The sequence below is a fragment of the Neofelis nebulosa genome, chromosome 17 (genome assembly GCF_028018385.1).
Source record: "Neofelis nebulosa isolate mNeoNeb1 chromosome 17, mNeoNeb1.pri, whole genome shotgun sequence".
Classification (NCBI taxonomy): domain Eukaryota; kingdom Metazoa; phylum Chordata; class Mammalia; order Carnivora; family Felidae; genus Neofelis; species Neofelis nebulosa.
The window spans coordinates 26,199,374-26,224,405 of record NC_080798.1 but is presented as its reverse complement, the minus strand read 5'-3'; the positions used below and the strand labels follow the sequence as shown (position 1 = coordinate 26,224,405).

Genomic DNA, 25,032 nt, shown 5'->3' with positions numbered 1-25,032 from the left:
ATCAAGCATGGTTAAAAAGCTAACCTCAGCTTAAGAGTAGAGCTGGCCAGGGAAAAAAATGGCCCTGTAGGATCCTTGTATTTATATGCTGCATTACTGATAATATAAGCTTCCTATTTAAGAGGAAAACAAATTAATTTTAAAAAGTATTCCCAGACCTCAGACACATAGGTTCAAATGCTGGAATGAATAAATTAGACAATGTCTTTTGACAGCAGGACATTCAATGAGTGCAATTATCTTGGAAGAGAATACTGATCATCACTTTGTCACAATGAATTGATTTGTAAAACTGTTTTCACTCCTCTGTAAGCACTTGCTATAACAGGATGTTTCTATATTTTTATCTTAAAGAAATGACAGTGTGAAAGATCTTGCTACTTCTTGGAAACAACGCTAAAATGACTACTCGACCCAGGTGGAGAAAGGCTGACTCATGGTGTTCATACAGCTTTAATCACAACCAGAGGGAAGAACATATTATAAGAACTTCTAGAAACACAGCATCAGGAAAGACTGGTAAGATGAAGTGAGACAGGGGAGGCAGAGGCAGAAGGGGGAAGCATAGTCTTCAAAACGCTACTCATTTTCCTCTCAGGGTTTCTGTTGTTTCAAAGGGCCTCAGGTCCCCAGTTACCACCAATGAAAGGCCTCTATATGGTTGACAAAAGGAAACCCCCTATTTGGATTCATGGAGGGAAAGGAAGCAAGTATATAGCAAACGAACTTGCTTTGGTTTTTCCCTTTGGGTATACTGAGTAGATTAGTTACCTGTTGTGTGAGCTGAAAATGTCAGATTTTTATCACCTGGGACTTGGGAAGTGGGTAATGAAAAAGGTATGAGGATGTCTATGAGAAAGACGAGGTGTCAGGACTCCACTTCAGACAGAGCAGTACAATTTTTTTTGTTGCTGTTGTTTTTTGTTTTTTTTTAATTTTAATTCCAGTATAATTAACATAGAGCAGCATAACTTTGAACTGTATATGCTGAGATTCTGCCTAAGATTTTGTGTGAAAACAGGTTTCCTTGATAAAAATCAGTAATCCACTTGATGGATACACACACTGGGGCCCAGACAGAGGAAATGGCAGACCCAGCAGCAGAATCCAGGTCTCTGGACTGATTTGGTCCAAAGTTCTCTCTACTATGTCAGACTGCTTCATCTTACCGTCTGTACAGTCAACATGTCAGTATGCTAGGGAAATGTCAAACACGCGATTCCATGTAGGAGTGGAAATGAATGGACATATGTAGTTACTACAATGTGAAAGCCACCTAAGAAGCGTGGTTTAAAGGGAGAGGAATATAAAAACCTGTGCTACTTTGTCTTTCAGCATTATATACTCATCCCAAGGACAAGAAGTTTGGGCTGGTAAGACAGTGCAAGGGAGAAAGTGTGGCAAGATTAATAGCCACTGCATTAGAGATCAAATAGCGACAGAGGAATCCAGCAAGCCTTTAACTATATACAGCTGTCGTCACTGGTTGAGGCCAAAATGTTTCTCATGTGGATTCTCAGTAAGTACCTGACTATGGAGGAGACACTCAACGATCACTCTTAGCAGAGTAAACCTAAATGTCTTCCATTGCTATTTAGCACAATTCAACAGTGTTGTGTACTAGGAATGCTCCTGCCTTAAAGGGTTTTCTCATTCGTTCATTCATCCAGACATCATGGCAGGCACCAGGGATGGCAGAAAGATGGATGAAGAAACACTAACCTTCATGAAGTTCCCATATAACAGAAAAGACAAACTATACATGGAGTTCAGTAGGATACTAAATACAGTGTGCTCTTAAAGGTTGCTCTGAGGGCAAAAGAGGGAGCATCTAATTTAGCCTTAGAGAAAGGAGAAGAAATTTATAGTAAAGGTATCTGAGGTGTTTGTTCTTAAAAGATAAAAACTTACCATTGATGAATTTATTTAGTAAATATTTATCTTCTATTATGTATCAGACAAATAAGTCAAAGTCCTTCTATCATGAAACTTACATTTCAGTGGTGGAAAAAAAAAATTAAAAAATAAATAAAATGTATAAATTATTAAATAATAAAAAACGATGATAAATGCCAGGATAAATGTAAAGGGTAATATAATAGAGTGACTGACGATAGGAGCTACTTTAGATTGATGATCAGAAAATAATCCTCTTAGGGGGTGTCATTAAATTTGAGACTGAATTCAGTAACAAAAAAGGAACAAGATGTGGTAATGAGCACTTCAGGCAGAAGGAATAGCGTGTGCAAAGGCCTTGAGATGGAAACACTTGAAAGATTTGAGGAACTGAGAGGAGAATGTTTGGAACAAAGCAGGCAAGCAAAAGAATGATAAGAGATTAAGGTGGAAGTCAGGCCTAGCAGGGCTTACTGAGTCAACAAGGTATTCAGTTTTCAACCAAGTGGAATGAAAAACTAGTGAAAGGGTTTCAAACAAAAAAAAGGCAATGGAATTTACATTTTTAGGATAATAGTATTAAATACATATATTGAACATACTATATAGGCCAGATCCTGCCCAAGCATTTTATCTATATTAACTTATATTATGATGGCTACCATATAGACATGGTTTGAAGATGGCAGGGTAGACACAAGGAGGTTAGCTGCAGGCTTTAGTTGAGAGATGATGGTGACATGGCTATAGCAATGGGAATGAAGGAGCAAATGGAAAGATTTCAAGAACATTTAGGAAATAGAATTGGCAGGACTGGATTTGGAAGGGGAGAAGTAGTCACATAAGCAGAGAGAAATCAAAAGCACTTCTTTACTTTTATAGAGTTTAAAAGAAAGAGGGAGTATTCAATGGTGTTGAATGTCTTGGGGGCAAACAGAGTTAAATCTGAAAAGAGATCATTGGATATATCAATTAGAAGGTAATTAGTAACCTTTTGCATGTGGTTTTAGTGTAGTGGTGGTATAAGCAGCCTGATCCTGTACAATGAGTGACTGGGAGTTGAGAAAACAGGAGATGGTGGCAAGTACTTTCCCACAATGTCTGAATGGAAGGAGACAAGGGAAGTCAGAGGCACAGTTCTCTCTCTCTGCCCCTCCCCTGCTCATACTGTGTCTCTTTCTCTCTCAAAAATAAATTAAAAACATAAAAAAGTCGGGGGGGGGGCGCCTGGGTGGCTCAGTTAACCATCTGGCTTTGGCTCAGGTCATGATATTGTGGTACATGAGTTTGAACCCTGCATCGGGCTCTGTGCTGACAGCTTAGAGCTTGGAGCCTGCTTCATGGATTCTGAGTCTTCCTCTCTCTCTGCCCCACTCCCACTCATACTCTGTCTCTTTCTCTCTCAAAAACAAATAAAAAACATTAAAAAAAAAGAGACATAGTTGAGGAAATATTTTTTTAGGTCAAGAGACAATAAAACATGCTTATAGATTCAGAAGAAGAAATAAGTAGAAAAAGGTTGAAATATAGAAGAATGGATATCAACACAGAACAGGTTAAAGGTTGAGGGGGGAAAAGTTGGGTGACTTAATGCCTGGAATGGGGTTTTTTCTTAGACTTCTGGGATTCAGAAGAATAGTTCACTTCAGAATTAGCAGCAAGGATCTCAGCATATACTAGAATCCATTAGTCTAGTTTTAATCTTTATGTTTATAAACGCTTCTTAGAACTTAAAACTCTTATCTCCCACTTTTAACAATTTTGACCTAGGGCAACAGGAAAGGATCATGCTCTACTATATAGGATTATTCACTCTTCATTCCCATATTTAACTCATATCTTGGGCTGACTTTATTAGTTTCTTCAGTCTCTAATTAATAATATGATTAGAAGAGTCATAATCAGTGTCAATTATCTGACCATGCCACAGTGTCCCTTAAAATTCCTCTTCATAAAGCATCTGGCTCTCCTGACTATAGGCTCTCACTATGGAAGATGTTTTAAATAAGACTGATGAAAATAATAAGATGGTCACAAAAATAAATAAGGAGAAAAATAAAATATAAAGACTTTCCCATTAAAGTTCATGACATTTATGAAAATTATTAAATTATATGAAAATTATATGTATTATACGAATATTGCCTTCTCCTAGCTTCTGAAAGTGATTTTCAAAATATACATTTCTGGGACGCCTGGGTGGCTCAGTTCAGTATCAACTCTTGGTTTCAGCTCAGATTATGGTCTCATGGTTTTGTGTGTGCGAACCCTGCATCAGGCACTGTGCTGACAGTACAAAGCTTGCTTGGGATTTTGTCTCCCTTCTCTTTCTGCCCCTCCCCCACTTGTGCTGTCTCCATCTCTCTCAAAATAAATAAATAAATAAATAAATAAATAAATAAATAAATAAATAAATAAATTTAAACTAAAAAAAGATACATTTCTTGGGCCTTATATTCTGACACTTCTAATTCAATTATTTTCTTAAAAAGTATGGTATGCAACAGGATAATGCAATCTGAAACAGGCAATGGACAATTAAGTTGTATCTACACCAAATCAAAACTATCAATATATGGGGGTGCTTGGGTGTAGCTGTGAGATCAAGCCCCATGTCAGGCTCCATGCAGGGTGTGGAGCCTGCTTAAGATTCTCTCTGCCCCTCCCCTGCTCACTTACTAGCTTCCTCTCTTTCAAAAAAAACAAAAAACCCTACCTATATATGATTAATTTTTAAAATGGAACTATATTCCAAATTTAAAAAAGAACCGGTCCAAATTAAAACATTGGCTTGAATGTATATAGGGATACTCTTAACTAGAGACATACACAGAGATAAAAGGAATTTAACAGGTCAAATACTCAAATTTTAAGTTTTTCTAAGTTGAATATAATCTAAAAAATATATTCAAATTGTTCCTTACTTAATGAGGCCAATGCTTCCTTTATATCCTTTCTAATTCTTCACAAATTCGAATTGTATCTTCTGAAAAGTAGCCCAACTATAGTGTTTAATTAAGAGAAATTGTAAAAATGTATACAAGAACTATTTTACTATATGATGATAATCAACAAAGTCAAACTCTCTCTGACTACTCAAAAAACAAAAAAATGAAAAATGTTCCAAATTAGGAGAAAGCAAAAGAATGGCAGAAACTACATTCTGATTTCACATTACTACTGCTAAGTAATTGGCTGATAAATGAATATTTGTTAGCCTAGCTATATGCTACTTGTTGGCATGGAAGATGCAATACTATAAGAGATACTGCTTCCAACTAATCTAGCTAAGTCATAATTAAGGGATGATGATAACACAAAAAATGTCATTAATAATAAATGATTAACAGTTAACAAACAATTAACAAATAATACATGAATAACAAGGATTCTCTGCTTAACCAAACTTTAGTCAGGCCCCTGAAACTTTTCCTAGGCTCATCCATGTGCTTCTTTGTAAAATAGTTTTTACAAGAAGACTGCTAATGATATCTGATAATCCTTGATATCTGATCAGGCTCCTCATCTTCCACCATCCCTCAGGTGATGATGTCTGTTAACACTGGCCTATCTTCAGCAAGAACCCTGTTTGGTTGGTTTAGCCAGAATCTTTCTTACCTGTGATGTTTCCTCTTAGTAACTTCCATCCACTGACCCCCCACCCTGCTCCTTAGCTATAAATTCCCACTTGCTCAAGCTGTATTTAGAATTGAGCGCACTCTCTCTCTCCTATTGTAAAACACCATTGCAATGGTCCCCATACATACTGTGATGGTCTGGAATAAAGTTTGCCTTATCATCTTTAATAAGCATCACCAAATAGTTTTATTTTTTAATACCATGCAATAATGTATATTTTTTACCACACTGTATCCACCATATTCACCACCATACAACCACGTACGCCATAGTGTAAACATGGTGTACATGGCTCACCTGGCCACACTTCAATAACCCTGGGTTCCAGGTTTGGATCTGTAACTTTGTGACCTTAGACACGTCATTTCTCTTTGAATCCTTCCCTGTTCTATAAAATGAGGGAATTAAATAAGATACTCTTGATAATCTTAATATTCTCCTAATTCTCTTAATATTCTACCATGTATGTGAGGCACAGGCAATAAATATAAATATAAATATAAAACATAAAATCACAGATTTTGAGCTTTATCAGTGAAACAAGAAGAAATCAACTCCTCTTTGCTACAGAGTTATAGGTAGCTTCATGGCTTATCCAGACACATTTGATTAATAAATAAAACATTCTCAAATCTGAGCAAAGGTCTAAAACAATATGTTTGGATCATGTATGTCTTAGGGAAGGAACATTTTTGGAAAGTGATTTTTGATTTTATGATTTTTATTTACACTTGTAAACTTAAATTGCTTTACCTTATAATCTCTTGTCTTATTTTCATTAGCTAATGAATACTACGGAACATAAAATATTTCATATAGCAACAGAAAAGTAGTAAGTAGAGACCTTTTAATGAATAGCAAGTTAGCTACACCACTAGTTTTAAAAATGCTATAATGCTGCACTAAACATCGAATCTTAATCAGCTTTTATTAGGATAAACATCTAGAATAGAAATTATTAGGTGTTAGGTAAAGGAAACCTTGGTATAGCCAAATGAACAAAAAAAAAACCCACCATAAAGGGATTTAAGATAATATTTTATAGAAATAGTATGAAAAGTAACTTAGGATAAATGTTAGTGACTGCAAAACTGAATATCCAGTAAGGCTGTAAACACATAATAAAGAAAGACTATGCACAGTTATAGCCAAAGTGTTGAAAATATAATGTTTTCCTCCAGACTTTTCAGGATTCATTTCAGGATTTTATTTTCATTAAAGATAAAGTAATATTGTTTACAAAATAAATTATTTGGAGTAAAATAAAAATAGCATAATATTCATTTAGTTCTTATAATGTGTCAGGCATTTTGTTAAGAGCTCTATATACATTATTATTTTATCATATATGACCACCGTAAGTTAGAAATGGTTATCACTACTTAATAGATGAGGAAAGTGAGGCTTAGAGAGATTAATTAAATTGTCCAAGGGCACACAGTTAATCAGTAGAAGAGACTGGTTTTATAGCTGGGCCTATATAATGCAAAGTCACTATACTATGTCACCTTCTTAAAAATTTATCATGTATATATGTGGTATTCTTTAATCTTCAGGAAAATAATTTGTGCAAAATTTTATGCACCTGCATTTTCAGAAAACAAAATATGAGTCCCCTCTTTTCTTCATGAATTTGAAAAATGAGAGACCAACAAGTGTACATGTTTGTAACTGAGATCTGTATAAATATGTACATGATTTAGTAAGTAAGTACTGACTTCCACTCTAAATTTAGAACTTCTGCACCTTGGAAAATAAGCTCTTATTATGACTAAAAATCATTCCTTTCATATTGGCCTTTTCTCCAAAGACTGTCAAAGTAGATCAATCCATTTTAATTGGAATATTAAATGTGCCAGTCTACTTCTCAGATTCAAAGCTTGGGTGTCACTGAAAATGATAAATGTGAAACTGAGTTCTCTTAAGGGTGCTTCAACACATGATCTGCTTTCTCATGATAATTATGCCATAAATGTAAAATACTGCTTCAAGTACCTGACCAAAAATACTCCTATTTTATTCACCAGTATGATGGCAAAAATACCTGGAACTCTCCCAGGACCTCATGAGTGAACATCACTCCTTGGGAAAGTAGGGGCTCCTGAAGCCCAGTCCTCTGGCTTAGAAGAGGGTGGCTTCTCATAATATGGGTCATTATATAAGAGGTGGTTAGAATAGGACTAAAGGGTTAAGTTTTTATTCAAAAATCAATAGATGTTTAAAATTTTAATAGACTCAAAATAAGAAAAAAGGGGAGTAGGAAAGTCACAGGTAAGTTCATAAATTTATTTATATTTTTGAAAAAATAAGATTTTTTTTTTTCAGAATAAAATACTAGGAATATTGCTAGGCTCAGCAGGTTGGACTAGAGCAGGGGCATAAATTGAGACCGGCAGTAGGCTCACTAAAACAATACTAGATCATAATATTCCTGTACATCTTTATTTTTGACCAAAAGCCTTGCTTTTTTACTTGGATCTGTTTTTCCTCTTTTACATTTCAGCCATAACTTAAAGAAGTCTTCATCTTGTTGATGAAATATTTCATTATATCTCATGTCTATTATTGGAACTTTTAATTTTATTAAGTTCAGTGGGTTAATTAGAATGATGCTATTAAAAGTGTTTGAGCTTTTTTTTTTTTCCAATTTAACATTTTTCAGTTCTGGATATTTTTGATCAAGGCATTTGATTTTCATTGCCTCTGGTATAAATACCAGTTGATAGGAAACTCATTTCCCTTAAAGACTACAGACAGTATTACCTGAAGAGAACCTTTGTGTAGCTGTGGCATATGCAAGCTAGGCTTTCATAAGCATTTTTGATGTCTTGACTATTTTATTCTGTTTTATTATGATAATCAAAGAACTTCTGTTCAGTACTCAAATTTATTCCCATGCTTGTAGATAAATTTGGCTTTTTGGTTCCACACAAATACTTTCTTTCTTTGCCAAGCTAATGAAGTAGAGTTTTGTTTCTTTTTTTTTTTTTTAATCCTTTAAGTAGAAATTATGTCTAAATCTGGTTAAACTATTTGTGAGCATTAGAATGAACTGAACCAAATAAAACTGAACCTCATGCAAAATTTCTTTAAATCACCTAAGATTAATAAATAAACCTCTAAAAACTGTGAACAGACATGAAACAAGAATAAAAAAGAGAAGCAGGTATAAGTCTATATTGTAGGAGTGCTGTACAATGAGTCTACTAAATTAAGAGAGGCTTATAACCTTTTGTGGATTGGAGCAAACTCAGTTCCTGAACAGATGGTCTTCTACCATTTAGTCAGTCTTTAACTCCCTACAATCTGGCTTCTGGGCACACTATCCACTAAAATCACTCAATGGTTACCAACAACCTAGGATCATGGAAGCCAGCAACAGAAGTGCTAGAAGTAGATTTACAAATCGAACCCAGACAAATAATTCTATAGATTAGAGAACTATACCTATAGTTACACCTAGAGAACATAACTATATAGAACATATAGTTCTATATAGAACTATATAGAACATAACCTAGAGAACTATACCTATACTATACCTAGAGAACATAACTATATAGATATGTTAGTAGACCTTCCCCAGATCACACTGCTGGTGAACTATGCAAGGTCTGAAGACTCTCACCTGAATTTCTGCCAGTGCTGTGCCATACTTCCCAGCCAACTAGGTAGACTGCCTTCTTGAATCGTTGTCTCAGAGTCAAAATCCTCCACATTTTCTCATCCATTGACACTGTTTTACCTTCTTGCTGGATTCCTTTGTTCTGCCCTTTCTTTGAACATCCCTTTATTCCAACATCTGTACTCCCTATACCCTGGCAAAAAACTAAGCCTCACGTCTGGCTCTCCAAGAATTGTCTGCTCTCATAGTTTCACTTTCCACCATGAACCATGTTAATAGTAACATAACCTTGTACCTTTTCTTTTAATTAACTGCTGGGTACCTCAATTAACTACCATGTCTACATTGGTACTACCAAAATGCAAATAAAATAGCTAACATTTGTTGAGTTCTTAACTGTAAACCAGGAACTGTTCTAAGCTCTTTATCTGTATTAACTCATCTAATCCTTACCATAACTCTATGAGGTACTATTCTGATATTACATGTAATGAAACTAAGGTACACAGAGGTTAATCAGCTTGCCCAAGCTTGGATTCAAACCCACACATTGTGTTTCCAGAAGCTGTGCTCTTCATTGTTTTGCTAGGCAGAATGTCCAGCAATAAGAAATCTCCTATTTAGGGGTGGCTGGGTGACTCCATCAGTTAAGCGTCCAACTCTTGATTTCAGCTTAGGTTATGATCTCACAGTTTGTGAGTTTGAGCCCCACGTTGGGCTCTGTGCTGACAGTGCAGAGCCTGCTTGGGATTCTCTCTCTGCCCCCCTCTCTTTCTCTCTCTGTCCCTCCCCAGCTTGTGTGTACTTTCTCTCAAAATAAATAAACTTTTTTTTAAAAAAAGAAATCTATTTATATTCTTGAATATTAAAATAACATTTTCATATCATAGTGCTGTTTTCTGTGACTCTTGATATTAGAATGGCTTGCTTATATAAAAATTCTGTTTAATTCCACATCTATTTCAAGAAAAAAGATCAATTTTTCTCAAATTGGCTTAAAAAAAAAAAAAGAATCTCTGCCCCCTCCAACTCCTGGCTAGTCTTATGCTATTACCTGTTACATATGTTAGTTTCAGATAGAATCCTGCAAATCCTGCCAAAAGGAATTAAGTGATTTTTCCTATTTAACCAGAAATATTTTGTATTCTGATTAGTATTAACACACATTTCAAAGTAAAGTCCATTTGCTATACAACTCCAGAAACCTACCCCCCAGTTGCTATAAATGGATGTCCTCTAGTTACCTTATTCCCAGTGGACAACTATAATGCAGAATATATTGAATCAGTGAAATGTACATAGTCAGCTGCTTAGTTTCTGCAGTAATCAGACCTCTTCCAAATATGAAGGAGCAGCAAAGGCTGGAAACAAATGGTCATTATCTCACATTAATAGGGTAGAGGCACTGCAGTGTGAACAATGAAAGCTTGCTAGCCTCCTGAAAGTACTTTCCTTTAGATAAGAAAGAGGGAAATCCCCAGGAAAATTACTAATGGTTAGACTTGTGCACTTGGTCTCATCCTAATGCTAGCAGGGAAGAAAAAAGTAACACTTAGACCTCCTTAATAATTATAAATGTTAAATATAATGTATTCGAGCCCACATTTTGTACTTAATTTTCAGATCATTTCCACAGGCCTAGAGGGCCTAGAGGGGCAGACGCAACTATTTTTCCGTGATGTGATACTGAGGTAGGCTGCTGAGGAAACAAGCTATTTCCTCTATTAATTCCTTTACACCATTACGAAAATCATTGCTTCCAAATGCCTGACACCTCTTCCTCCTTTCCTTCTTCAGTTAACACCTTCATTTTGGTTCTGCTACTTGACAAAAGTGTGACCTTGGAAAAACACTAACCCTCTCTAAGACTCACATTATCTATCTGTAAAACTGGTATGATAATATTTATTTCAAAACTATTGAAATAACACATAATACATATAAAATTATTTGAACAGTGCTTATAAACAGTAGGAGCACAAAGAATAGTGATTATTTTCATTTCTCTCACTTCCTTTCTCTTGCCCTGTCAAAACCAAACTACAGTGATAGAAGACCAAGAAGAATATGATGTATCCTCTATTCTGAGGACCACTGCCAGACAGGAAGGCATGTAAATCAACAACTATAATAGTGTGGCAAGTGTTGTAATATGGAGTATGAAAAGGACCATAGGAAAGCAGGCTTAATGGCATAGTTTCCAAACCCATAAGACCTGTTTCCAGGGAGTAATTTATGGGATGACTGGATAATATGGTCTTTTGTATAATTTATCTTTTCCAAATCAAATGTGGCAGAGGAAAGCAAGGTAAGTGAAGCAGACAAGGTCACTCTATTTATAAGAATAAAGGACAGACTAACAGTTTGGGGTAAATTATTTTCTTTCAAATGTTTCTTTATCAGACAATTTGAATAATTTTCACATTTAATTTACTTGGTTTGCATCTATTTGGGGCATCACAACTGCTTAATGAACATCTACTCTACTCAAATCCCAGTGTTAGACTCATCAACCAAGATGTGAAGCAGCAATAGAATGTAGATGGAGAAAAACATATTTAACAAAAATGAGATAAGACTGAAGCATAGGAGGTGAAGTCTAGGCTTCTGGTTCTAGACAGCAAAAGTGAGAATTCTCATTCCTCCTCACCTCACAGAAATGACCATATAGATATTTAAAATGAACATAAAAGACTTAAATTACAGCAATGAATAGAAAAAAGAAAGAGGGCCATCAAATAAGATACTTCACATTTCTAGTACAAAAGATGGCCAGTGGAAGTGTATTAATGAATAAAGCAGAGCAGAGAAAGTGTATATAACCTAAATATACCACCATACCACCAGCCACCAGTATCACCAAATGCTACCACAGCTGTGGGAGCTGACTCACAAATAGAGGGGCTGCAGAGGGACAGGTACAATGGAGGGCAGATAGGAGAAGTGGGACATGACACAGAACTAATACAAGGCCACAGGAACCAGCTCCATGTCCCTCACAGGAAACCACAGTCAGCAAAAAATCAGGGTTCTCTCTTAATAAACTAAATAAACTGGCTATGGTAAGGTAATGCTTCTAGTGTAAGCAATACCTTCCTTAAAGTAAAGTCCTTTACATTCTTGCATTTAGCAAAGGTGGTGAGGGTCTAGTTTGCTCCCCACCAGATTCTTGAGAGACAAAGCTCTCAATCACATCTTCCTCACCTCTTGTTGAGGTGGTGGGGGGAGGAGACTACTTAATATACTGAGAATAACCAGACTATCATACAATATGTAATTAGATAAATGAAGATCATCAGGTTTGTGACAAAATAAATAGCAGGAAAAAAGAGAAACACCACATTAATGAAACACAAAAATAACCTTGGACATTATGCTTAGTGAAATAAACCAGACACAGGCAAATATTGTACTATTCCTCATATCTTATATGATGTGCCAAGAATAGGTAAATTCATAGAGACAGAAAGTAGGATAGAGATTACCAGGGACTAGAGGGAGGGGAGAAGGGGGAATCATCATTTAAAGGTCACAGAGTTTTGTTAGGGATGATGAGAAAGTTTTGAATACAGATAGCAGTGATGGTTACACAACACTGAAATGTATTCAATGCCACTAAACTGTACAATTATTAATGGTTAAAATGAGAAATATTAGGTAATGTATATTGCACCACAGTAATAAAAGAGACTTTAAAAGTCAGTTTGGAAATTGAACAAATGGCACTATGATGACTGAATATCCACATGCAAAGAATGAAACTGGATGCCTACCTCACATGGCATACAAAAATTAACTCAAAACGTATCAGAGACCTAAATGTAAGAGCTAAACCAATAAAATTCTTAGAAGAAAACAGACATAAATCTTTTTTTTTTAACGTTTATTTTTGAGAGAGAGAGTTGAGAGCAGGGGAGGGGCAGCAAGAGAGATGGGAAAAGAGGATCTGCTCAGACAGCAGTGAGCCTGATGGGAGGCTTTTTTGTGTGTGTGTGTGAACATAGGCATAAATCTTGATGACTCTGGATTAGGTGATGGTTTCTTAGATATGATACCAGAAGCAAAAACAAAAAAAAAACAAAACAAAACAAAAAAACAAAAAACAGATATATGAAATGAAAAACTTCTGTGCTTCAAATGACACAATCAAGAAATTAGACTGCTAGTCTATGGAATGGGAGAAAATATTTGCAAACCATATAAGGGACTCATATCTAGAATAAAGAACATTTAAACAGAATAAAAAAAAAGACAAATAACCTAAGTTAAGAATGACCATGGTATCTTAAGAGCCATTTCTCCAAAGAAGATATATATACAAATTCCCAAAAAAACACATGAATAGATGCTCAACAACATTAGTAACTAGATGAATTCACCAGATGAATAGGTAAATAAAATGCGGTACACCCATATAATGGAATATTATTCAACCATAGAAAGGAATGAAGTACAGACACATGCTACAACATTGAAGAACTTTGGAAACATAATGTGAAGTGAAAAAAGCCAGGGACAAAATACCACATATTATATGAAGCCACTTATATATCTCCAGAATAGGAAAATCCATACAGACAGAAAGTAGATTAGTAGTTGCCTAAGGTTGGTGTAGAGAGAGAGAGAGACAGAGAGAGAGAGAGAGAGAGAGAGAGGAAAGTTGAGGAAAGTGGAGAATGACTATTAAAGGCTACAGAGTTTCCTTTGGGGATAATGAAAATGTGTAAAATTAATCATGGTGAATATACTAAGGTCCACTGAATTATGCACTTTAAATTGGTGAATTGGATAGTATTAATTATATCTCAATAAAGCTTTAACTAAAAAAATAAATGCTCAATAAATTATAGTCATTATTGTTTTAAAAAATTACTCTGGAGGAAAAAAAGATGACTCAAGGAATAGAAGAAATCTTAACTCTGATTACTACTCCTAGATAGACTTATGAAGACAGATTATCTACTAAAAGAAAGGGAGGTGGGAACATGATGGCCTAGACTCAATTTTCCCTCCTGCTCTTAATACAACTATTTACCCTACAAATAATTCGATAGATAATGATTAAAGGACTCTGGGAGCTGGGAAGAAGACAGACTGAACTGGCTAAGAACTTCAGGACTTGAGGCAATGCGGTCAGACTCCTGAGATCCCACATATGCTGGGCTAAGCACCACAGAGGCCTGAGGCCTAAAACAACCAACAGGTATAAACAAAAAATAAATAAATAAATAAACACAAGAACAATAAAAGTCTAATTGTTCTGGCTACAGGACTCAGAAATAGGAAGCACAACAGAGACTGAGTTGGGAGATCCAACCCTAGCTCCTCAACTGAGCTCCCAACCAGTTAGTTGGCCAATTTACTCTGTAAATTGGGCTTCCATGGGCAGTCCAATTCACCTGCAGTAGCAGTAGCAAAGCTCTGAGAGCCATCTCAAAACCCACTGCACAACCAGCGCACCAGCAGACAGTCTGATCTGCCTGCAGCAGCAGCTTCACAGCAGTGACAAGCCTACTCAACCCCTGTTCCACATCTGGGGAACCAGTAAGTAGGCTGATCCACCCACATCAGCTGAGCTTGGTGTCTCCTAGTCTTCAACTCAGTGGCCAGGGAGAAATGGCATATTACCTATAAAACACAAATCTAAAGGATGTATCAACTGTAACTAGGAGGCCAAAGAAAGCACAATAATTCTCAGTGCTAAAAGAAAACAACTGTCAAACAAAAATTCTGGGTCTATCCTTTAGGAATGACGGGGAAATAAAGACATTGTCAGACAAAAGAAAACTAAGAATTATGTTGCTAGCAGACCTACTCATAAATAATGTCTAACAAACAGCTATTAGGGGCACCTGTGTGGCTTAGTTGGTTGAGCATCTGACTTTGGTTCAGGTCATGATCTCACAGTTTTTGAGTTCAAGCCCCACAGTGGACTCATTGCTATCAGCGCAGAGCCCACTTCAGATCCTCTTTCCCCCTCTCTCTGCCCCTCCCCTGCTTGCGCTCTCTCACAAAGAAATAAAACTTAAAAAAAATAAAATAAAAAATTAAAATAAAAAATTTTAAAAAGCTATTAAACAGAAAGAAAATAATAACAGAAAAAGGCTAAGACATTCAGAAAAGAAACAACAGTTGAATGGTAAAAGTTGAGATAAGCACAATAGACTTTTACCTCAGGAATATCTTCAATCAAATTTTATGGTTGAAGCAAAACTTTTGACACAATCTGATATGCTGCTCAATAAACACAGAGGAAATACTTTAAAAAGTAAAAAAAAAAGGAAAGAAAACTAAATGGAAGTAAGGTTTCTACACTCAAACAAAAATATTGACATTAGTAGGACTTTCGATAACTATGTATATGGTAATTCCTGGAAGAACCACTAAGAAAATTTAAGAAATCAATATACTAAAAGTAATTATAAATAAATCAAAATGGAATCTTAAAAAAAAGTTCAACTACCCACAAGATGTCCTTCAATGAGTGAATGGTTGAACAGTGGTATGGTCACACTGTGACATACTACTCAGCAATACACAGGACCAACTTGATATATTGCAACAGCTTGGACTTATCTCTTTGGAGTGAAGAAAGCCAATCTAAAAGGTTATATACCATACAGTTCCATTTATATAACATTATGAAATGACAAAACTATAAAATGGAGAACAGATTAGTGATTGCCTAGGGTTAAGGAGGGCAGTGAGGGAGTGGGTGTGGTTATAAAAGGGTAACACAAGGAAGTCTTAGGATGATAAGGTAATGGTACATTTTATTACCATTGATTCTGGTGGTCGTTACACAAAGTTACATATATAATGAAAATGGATATAGCTATATACACACAAATACGAATGAGTGTACATATATAACAAAATGTGAATAAGCTCTATGAATTGTATCAATGTTAATTTCTGGTTTTCATGTTGCACTACAGTTATATAAGATGTTAACATTGTGGAACCGTAATGAAGGGTTCACAGGCCCTCTCTGGACATTTCTTTGCAATTTCTTGTGGATCTACACTTACTTCAAAATTAAAAGTTAAAAACATTTATTAAATTAACACCTCAAAATTTTTTGATTCTCTAAATTTTGAATAATTGTGGCAATAATTTTAAACAAAAAACAAGGAATCTATGAAATAATAATCAGAGAACAAAGATGAGCTATTAGAAATTTTAAAAAGACTTTGAAAAAAATTCAACAGAACAGCTGGAAAAAAAGTTGAGGAAGAGTCTCTGAAAAAAAAAAAAAATCCAAAAACCAAACCAAACAAAAACCCAAAGAAATAGAAACCATTTGGATAAAAGGGAAGAGATTCAGGGGACCACTCCTATAGGACTAGGATCTGACTAATAAAAGAGCCCTAACAGAAAAAAAATAGAAAAAGTAAAGAAATAATTTAAGAAAATCTCCCACAGCTGAATAAAGTCACAAATTGAAAGGGCCCAAGTGCAAAGCAGAACAAATCCCCATTTAACACACAGAAAAACAGGTTCCCATGAAACACCAAAAATAAAGACAAGTTTCCAAAAGGATATGATGCCAAAAATGTAGTTTTATTACAATGTTTACAGTAACAAAGGTGATACATAAAATAACTAAAAATAACTAGTAAATATTAGGAGAGTAAGATGGAAAGGAGGTTGAGGTATGCAAATGACCTTTCAAAACAAAGAAACAACAGACACTGTGCAATGGTAAAATATCAAGCAAAAAGAGTTACAAATACATTATTCAGAAGTTTGGAGACAGAGATGAAAATAGATATGGTTCTTAAATAAATGTTTTTCTGGAGATAAAGAAGTGGCAGAATGCCTGATATTCCCAATATAATGTTATGCAATTGCACTGTAATCTCAACTGCATTATTTCACTTTTCAAAATATGCATTTATTCAATTTTTATACATATTCCAAAAAAAAGGCACTGTCTGGGGCTTGGATTTTAAGGATTCTGACTGAAAAGAGGCCATTTTCAGTTGGGATGAAGGTTGAACTGAGTGTAGAGGCCTGGAAGTGGGTGAACCCCGGGTGTTATATTAGATCAGCAAGTCTGCTGAGACTGTAGAACAGGAAGGTTGGGAGAAATTTGGAGAAACTTCAAGATACAGGTGAAAAACAAGGTATTGAGTGCTGTGTAGGGCCTCAAATGTCAAGATATGGAGTTTACACTATATCCTGAGGAGAGTAGGGAGTCATGGAAGGTTTTATGCAGGAATCCACTAATAGACACAGGTGTTATAAGATCATGTGTTCTCAAGCACAGAGAATAAACAGAGAGACTGGAGACAGAGAGAGATTATAAAAACCATGCCACCGAGTAGTAATGAAGTCTAAGCAATACATGGCAGTGGGGATGAATAAGAAGAGACCAATATGAATGATACTGTGAAGGCAGAGACAATGTAAGAACCATCTGGACAGAAGAGCTACTGGCATGAGAAGGGACTACTGAAGGCAACGTCCTTATCCAAGACAATGACCATGGAAAGAATGGCAGATTTGAAGAGAGAAGATAACACATTTGACATTAGAAATATTGTGTTTTTGCTCATCATCACTTATCAGGGAAATGCAAATCAAAACTACAATGAGATACCACCTCATACCTGTCAGAATGGCTAAAATCAAAAACACAAGAAACAAGAGGTGTTGGGGAGGATGTGGAGAAAAAGGAACACTCATGTTCTGTTGGTGGGATTGAAACAGGTATAGCCACAGTTTGGAGGTTCCTCAAAAAGTTAATAGAACTACCTTATGATCCGGCAATCACACTACTGGGTAGTTACCCCAAAATACAAAAACACTAATTCAAAGGGATACATACATCCCTATAAAGCAGCATCATTTACAATAGACAAATTATGGAAGCAGCCCAAGTGTCCATTGACTGATGAATGGATAAAGAAGATGTGTTATATATACACACAGTGGAATATTATCTAGCAATAAAAAAGACATGGATGGAGCTAGAGAGTATAATGCTAAGTGAAATAAGTTAGACAAACACAAATACCATATTATTTCACTCATATGTGGAATATAAGAAACAAAAAAACAAGCAAAGGAAAAAAAATGAGAGCAAGAGAGAGAGAGTAAAAGCAAGAAAGAGACTCTTAACTGTAGAGAACAATCTGATGGTTACCAGAGTGGGGGGGGGGGATGGGTTAAATTGGTGATGGATATTAATGAGGGCACTTGTGATGAATACTGGGTGTTGTATGGAAGTGCTGAATCACTATATTGTACACCTGAAACTAATATAACGTATGTTAACTAACTAGAATTAAAACCTTAAAAAAGTTAATTCATAAAAAAAGAAAGTGTTTCATTAAAAAAAATTTTTTTTAATGTTTATTTATTTTTGACAGAGAGAGAGAGAGAGAGAGAGAGACAGAGCATGAGCAGGGGAGGGGCAGAGAGAGAGGGAGGCCCAGAATCTGAAGCAGGCTCCAGGCTCTGAGCTGTCAGCACTGAGCCCGACGCGGGGCTCGAACTCACAGACCACGAGACCATGACCTGAGCCAAAGTCAGACGCTCAACTGACTGAGCCACCCAGGCGCCCCTAAATGTGTTTCATTTTTAAACGACCTCATTGATATGCGATTGCAATCCAAAAAGGTGTATATATTTAATGTATACAACTGGATGAGAAGAAACAAGTATACATCCAGAAATACTGGGTTTTAAATACTAGATCTGTGTGGAGAGATGATCATTAAGTAGTTGGAAATTCAAGGTTACATATTAGGAATCTAAATTAGATTCTAATTAGATCTAATTACAGATCTAAAATTAGAGACATCTGCATGAGAAGTCCACTATTTCCCATGACACACCTTCCTCCCACACATACCTGCAAGCACACTCAATCAAGTTAAACATTGACTACCTTCTATATAACAGGTGTTATGGTATTATGACGATACTGAGGCTACAAAAATAAATTAAACGTGGTCTCTGACCTGTGGGAACTTACATACTAAGATCTCCAAAAGGTGGGGTTTTGGGGGAGGGGCTGTCAAAAGCTCACAATACTATCAAGCATATATGCTATTGTTTACAATGCTTTTCCTTCTACTCCTCTAAACTTGCTTATAAAAGGGGATTTGTTTTATTCTCTAAGTAACAGCAAAAGAAAACAGCAATTTCTGACTAGTAAGCAAGTAGTGGGGAGGGTCATCCCAGATGATACCATGTTTTTCCAACCCAAGTTTTTGTTTTTGTTTTTAAGTTTATTTATTTTGAGAGAGAGAATGAGAGCAGAGAAGGGGCAGAGAGACAGGGAGAGAGAGATTCCGAACCAGGCTCTGCACTGACAGTGCAGAGTCCGACACAGGGCTTGAACCCACAGACCATGAAATCATGACCTGAGCCAAAATCAAGACTAAGATGCTTAACCAATGGAGTCATCCAGATGCCTTTCCAACCCCAGTCTTAAACACAGGTAGAAAAGTACTTCCCTTTCATGAAATTAGTTTGCTATTATGGTATTTCTACAAAAATCAACAGCTCTCAATTTAGTCCTCAATGTTTCAGGTTTGTAATTTGCCAAAAGCCCTATGTATACTTGAAGGAGTAGACAATTCTACAGTTCTGGCACACTCCCTGCTTACTGGATTCTGGAAACTTCCTTCTGCCATAAACTTTCTGTGAAGGAATGAGTTGATTCAGTAGTCCTGGGCTGTTCAAACTCTGAACATTCCCAAGAAAGCTATATTTGAAAGCTGGCTTCTTGGAATGTCCTGTCGGAGAACAGTGTTTTTGCATGCTTAATTACGGCACTGGGCCATCCTGTTCCAGTTTGTCCAGATGGTTTATGCTAACAATGTGATTTATGGTGAACATCTGCTTTTTTTTTCCTCTGGGGAGCTAGAGCTTGAATAGCCAAGGTCAAACCTGCAGGTTCTACATGCCTACATGACTGACCCTCAGTAAAAACCGGACAGTCAAGCTTAAGCAGTTGGTTGGCAACACTTGGCAACTTTTACACATTGTTGCTGGGTAACTGTGTCTCACATAACTCCACTGGGAATGAACACTGGGAAGCTTATGATTGGTTTCCTCAAGACTTGCCCTGTGTTCCTCTGCTGATTTTACCCTGTATCCTTTCACTGTAATAAACCATAAGTGTAAGTATCACAGCTTCTGAGTCCTGTGAGTTCATCTAGTGAATCACTGAGGCAAAGGATAAATGGGGACCCCTGATATATCTTCCTTCAAAGTCAGGGATTTCTCTCATTTTCAGAAATTGTCTGAACTCTACTACTCCCTCTCTAATTTTTTTCATCATTTGGCAGGGTTTGAAGCACCTGGTCAAAGTCTGACCTGGTCAATAATGACCAAGAGGTCTCTAACATCAACCTTCAAAGCAGAGGGCTATGTCTGACCTCTTTATTTCATCAGTCCATGCCATCCAGTCCCAGCAATGGACAAGGTCATGCCTGGTCTTGGCTACCGCTTAAATGGCTTTAAAAGTGGCAACGGCCCCTCACCATTAAAAAAATTTTTTTTAATGTTTATTTTTGAGAGAGACAGAGAAAGCAGGAGAGGGAAAGGTCCAGAAAGAGGGAGACAGAGGATCTGAAGTAGGCTCTGTACAGTGAGCACAGAGTTTGATGCAGAGCTCAAACTCACAAACCATGAGATCATGACCTGAGCTGAAATCAAAAGTTGGTTGGTCACTTAACCAACTGAGCCACCCAGGTGCCCTGACACCTCACCATTTTATATATCACCAAGCTGCAACCAGGGTGGGGCATGATGGTTCCCAGCAATTTTCTGCTGTTAATCCTTGAAACATCTCCTTCTCAGGGACTGTACGCAACTCTGCACAGATGTGATCCCCATGAAGCTGCAGGAAAGAAGCCCTTGTCCTTACTCTATAGCAAGTCTTGTATGTAGGAATGTGGCTCCACCTGGGAGGCATGGCACAGATTATTTAGTAGCAACATTAGAAAATGTTTTCAATATAAGAAATAGAGTGAATTCTCCATAAAACCCACTCTCACTCACTTGTACTCTGATAAGCTTCCTTGAGTAAGAAAGAAAGAGTTGGAGGTATACTGTATGTCAAAAATTACACATAACCCACAGCCTTCATTATATGTATCAAGCATGAAATAGCTGTTCAAATTGTTGATTTTGTTAGCTATGTGATTTTATGCTCTCTAGCTCCTGTCCCCACAACTCAAATCTGTGACCTATTACTTTATTTTCTAAGAAAAGTCTTTGAGATTTCATTACCCTAGAGAAGTGGGTCATACATGTGAAATGCTATGTAAATGATAAATACTAGTCTTCAAATGGCTCAGTCACAGCACTGTGTAATATGAAGTTAAATGTATTCTCTATTTTACCATTTCTTCAAGTGAAATTGTGTATCTCAAATCTGTACAGAATGTATACTTGTAGTGTACTGACATGAGTGGTAATGAGGCCAAATCCTCACCTTACACAGGAGTCAACAGGGCAGTGAAAAATTTCTAACACAAATTAACAGAAGGATTTTATGTTCTTGAGAAAATCTTAACATTTATTTATAAGTCTCCCAAATAGCTTCTCATCTATAAACCATTCAGAGTAATTACATATTTTGTTGAAGAGCAGCAAAAGAATCAGAGAAATAGTGTGATAGAATCTAATGGACCTGGCTGGCTTTCTCATTCTCTCATTAAAACAAGCATTTATGTTTGTGTGTGTGTGTGTGTGTGTGTGTGTGTGTTATATGCATATGCATTTTTTTTTAAATAAAAGGAGCATTTTTGATTTCATAAGCATATATTCCGGAAGTGCTGATGCTATTCTTGTTAAATAAATGTTAACTGCTTGGAATCCCAGGCACACACTCAGGTTCATTCCCTCTCTCCTCAGGCAGTTTCCATAATCTACAACATTTTCATTTTAACAGTCCTCATTACTGGTATCATTTAATACTTGAGGGTTTGCTCAAATCAACATCAATCTTGCTGATCCTGCAAACACTTATTTTGTTGACACAACACAGTCTGAATCCATAGCTACTAAATGTAAAAAAATTTAAATTATTCCTTCACCCAACATGTCACAAAGTACTAAGAACAACTCTGTCAGTTACTCAGTGCTGTCATAGAGACACAGCAATGGAGAAGACATTAAGCACGGGGCCTTTCATGGGACCCCACTTCCTTCAATAATAATGCCATCGCATCTGTCCCCTTGCCTACCCATACATACTGCATCCTCCCAAAGACATTTATCACCTTAAACTCAACCACTGTGAAGATGAAAGTGTTTGCCTGGAAGACATCTTGTTGGACACATTTGACTTGTATTTATTCATTAACAAATAATCCTTTGCCACAAGTAAATCTTAAATAACCAGAAAAGAGAAAAGCCTTGCCTTCAAAAAAAGCAATAAAAACCCATTCAGAATAACATTTCTTTTAAAATTAACTTTTAAATGTCTTTAGATGAGTCTAAATTAAGGAAAAAAATATCTTTACTTGATTGGAAAACCTCATGCTCACGTTGCGTTGATTCTGTAGTGGGATATAGCGCTGGACAGGATCAATGTCTTTAGGACTGATTAATTTATCAGCTGAAAAAAAGAGAAGAGAAATGACATTATCAAAAATGCATCTACACACTTTATAAACCAACTAGACCTAATGACCTAATAGACATTTCATCCAACAAGACCAGAATGTACATACTCCTCGATGCACATAGAACATCTTCCATATATGAGGCCATATAGAACAATCCTCAATAAATTTAAAGAATTAAAATTCTATAAAGTATGATTCTGACCACAAAAGAATGAAATTAGAATTCAATAAACAGGAGAAGTTTTAGAAATTCACAAATATGTGGGAACTAAATAACACACCATAACTAATGTGTCAAAGAAGAAAACAAATGGGAAATAAGAAGATACTTTCTAATACATGTTCTGATAGGATGATTGAAAATGAAGACAAAATATACCAAAATTTATGGATGTAACTAAAGCAATGCTAGGAAGAAAATCTGGAGCTGTAAATGCCCATATTAAACAAGGGAGAAAAATTTCAAATCCACAACCTATCTTTCCATCTTCAGACAGTGGATAAAACTGAGAAAACTAAATCAAAAGCAAGGAGAAAGAAGGAAATAATAAAGATTAGAGTGGAAATTAATGAAATAGAATGTAGAAAAACAAAAGAGAATAATAAATAAAACTAAAAGTAGATTCCTGAAAAACTCAAAAGCTGACAAACCTTTAGCTAGACTGACAAAGAAAAAAAGAAAAAAGACTCAAATTACTAAATCAGGAATGGAAATTAAGAATATCCTTGGGGCGCCTGGGTGGCGCAGTCGGTTAAGCGTCCGACTTCAGCCAGGTCACGATCTCGCGGTCCGTGAGTTCGAGCCCCGCGTCAGGCTCTGGGCTGATGGCTCGGAGCCTGGAGCCTGTTTCCGATTCTGTGTCTCCCTCTCTCTCTGCCCCTCCCCCGTTCATGCTCTGTCTCTCTCTGTCCCAAAAATAAATAAAAAATGTTGGAAAAAAAAAAAAAAAAAAAAGAATATCCTTAAGGATTACAAGAGAATACTATGAACAAATGTATGCCAATAATTTAGATAACCCAGATGGATATGAACAAATTCCTAGAAATATACACATTACAAAAAGACTAACTCAAAAAAGAATAGGAAATATGAACAGATTTACAACAAGTAACTGAAACCTTCTGGGGCGGGGGGCAGGGGGGGAAGGGGGTGGGGGTGGGGTGGTGAGAAGCAAAAGCCCAGGACCTGATGGCTTCATTGGTGAATTCTACCAAACAGTTAAAGAAGAAGTAAAACCAATCTATCACAAACGTTTCCAAAATAGTAGGGGAAATACTTCCCAACTCATTCTAAGAGGCCAGTATTACCCTAATAAAAAAATTATATTCACCACAAGAAAATTACAAATCCAAATCTCTTCTGAATATAGATAGAAAAATCTTCAACAGCAAAAAAAATAGTAGCAAACTAAATCCATTAACATATAAAAAAGATTACACACAATGACCAAGTGGGATTTATCCCACAAGTGCAAGGATAACTTAACTTCCCCAAATCAATTATTGTAGAAATACAATATCAACAGAATAAAGGACAAAAAAAAAAAACAAACCCTACAAAATCATCTCAGTAGACACAGAAAATACATTTGACAAAATGCAACATTCTTTCATGATAAAAAGCATTCAACAAACTAGGATAGAATGAAACTTCCTTGACCTGATAAAGGGAATCTATGAAAAACCGATAGCTAACATCATATTTAAAGGTAAGACTGAATGCTTTGCCCCAAAGATCAGGAATAAGACAATGATGTCAACTCCTGTCACTTTTATTCAACAGTGTATTGGAGGTTACAGCCAGAAAAGTCAAGAAAGGCAAAAAAAAAAATAATAATAGTCATCCAGATTGAAAGGAAGAATCTAAAGTAACTAAGATAATGTGCTACTAGGGGCACCTGGGTGGCTCAGTTGGCTCAGTGACCTGACTCTTGATTTCAGCTCAGGTCATGATCTTGTGGCTTGGTGAGACTGTGTTGGGCTCTGCATTGACAGCACAGTGCCTACTTGGGATTCTCTCTCTTTCAATATAAATAAATAAACAAACATTTAAATTATTATTATTTTGATTTGAGAGAGAGAGAGCATGAGTGGGGGAGAGGGGCAAAGGGAGGGAGCAAGGGACCAAGGGAGCGAGGGAGAGAGAGAGAGAGAGAGAGAGAGGGAGGGAGGGAGGGAGGGAGAGAGAGGGAGAATCTTAAGCAGGTTCCACACTCAGTGCATAGCCCAACGTGGGGTTCAATCTCACAACCCTGGGTTCATGACCTGAGCTGAAAT

The 25,032-nt window shown here is 36.4% G+C and overlaps 1 protein-coding gene and 1 long non-coding RNA gene across 6 annotated transcripts in view; both read right to left on the bottom strand.

Moving 5' to 3' along the window:
* The window catches only part of PHKB (phosphorylase kinase regulatory subunit beta), a 255,172-nt gene that overhangs the window by 64,297 nt on the left and 165,843 nt on the right, over positions 1–25,032 (bottom strand). For all 5 annotated transcript variants that reach the window (XM_058708055.1, XM_058708056.1, XM_058708054.1 and 2 more), the window contains one exon: positions 22,651–22,745. In XM_058708055.1, coding sequence (XP_058564038.1) covers positions 22,651–22,745 — 95 coding nt within the window. The remainder of the gene's footprint in view (positions 1–22,650; positions 22,746–25,032) is intronic.
* On the bottom strand, positions 6,728–14,489 carry LOC131499768 (uncharacterized). Its single transcript, XR_009256051.1, has 2 exons — positions 12,323–14,489; positions 6,728–11,638 (listed from the first exon to the last, which is right to left on the bottom strand). It is a non-coding gene; the product is annotated as an uncharacterized LOC131499768 (long non-coding RNA).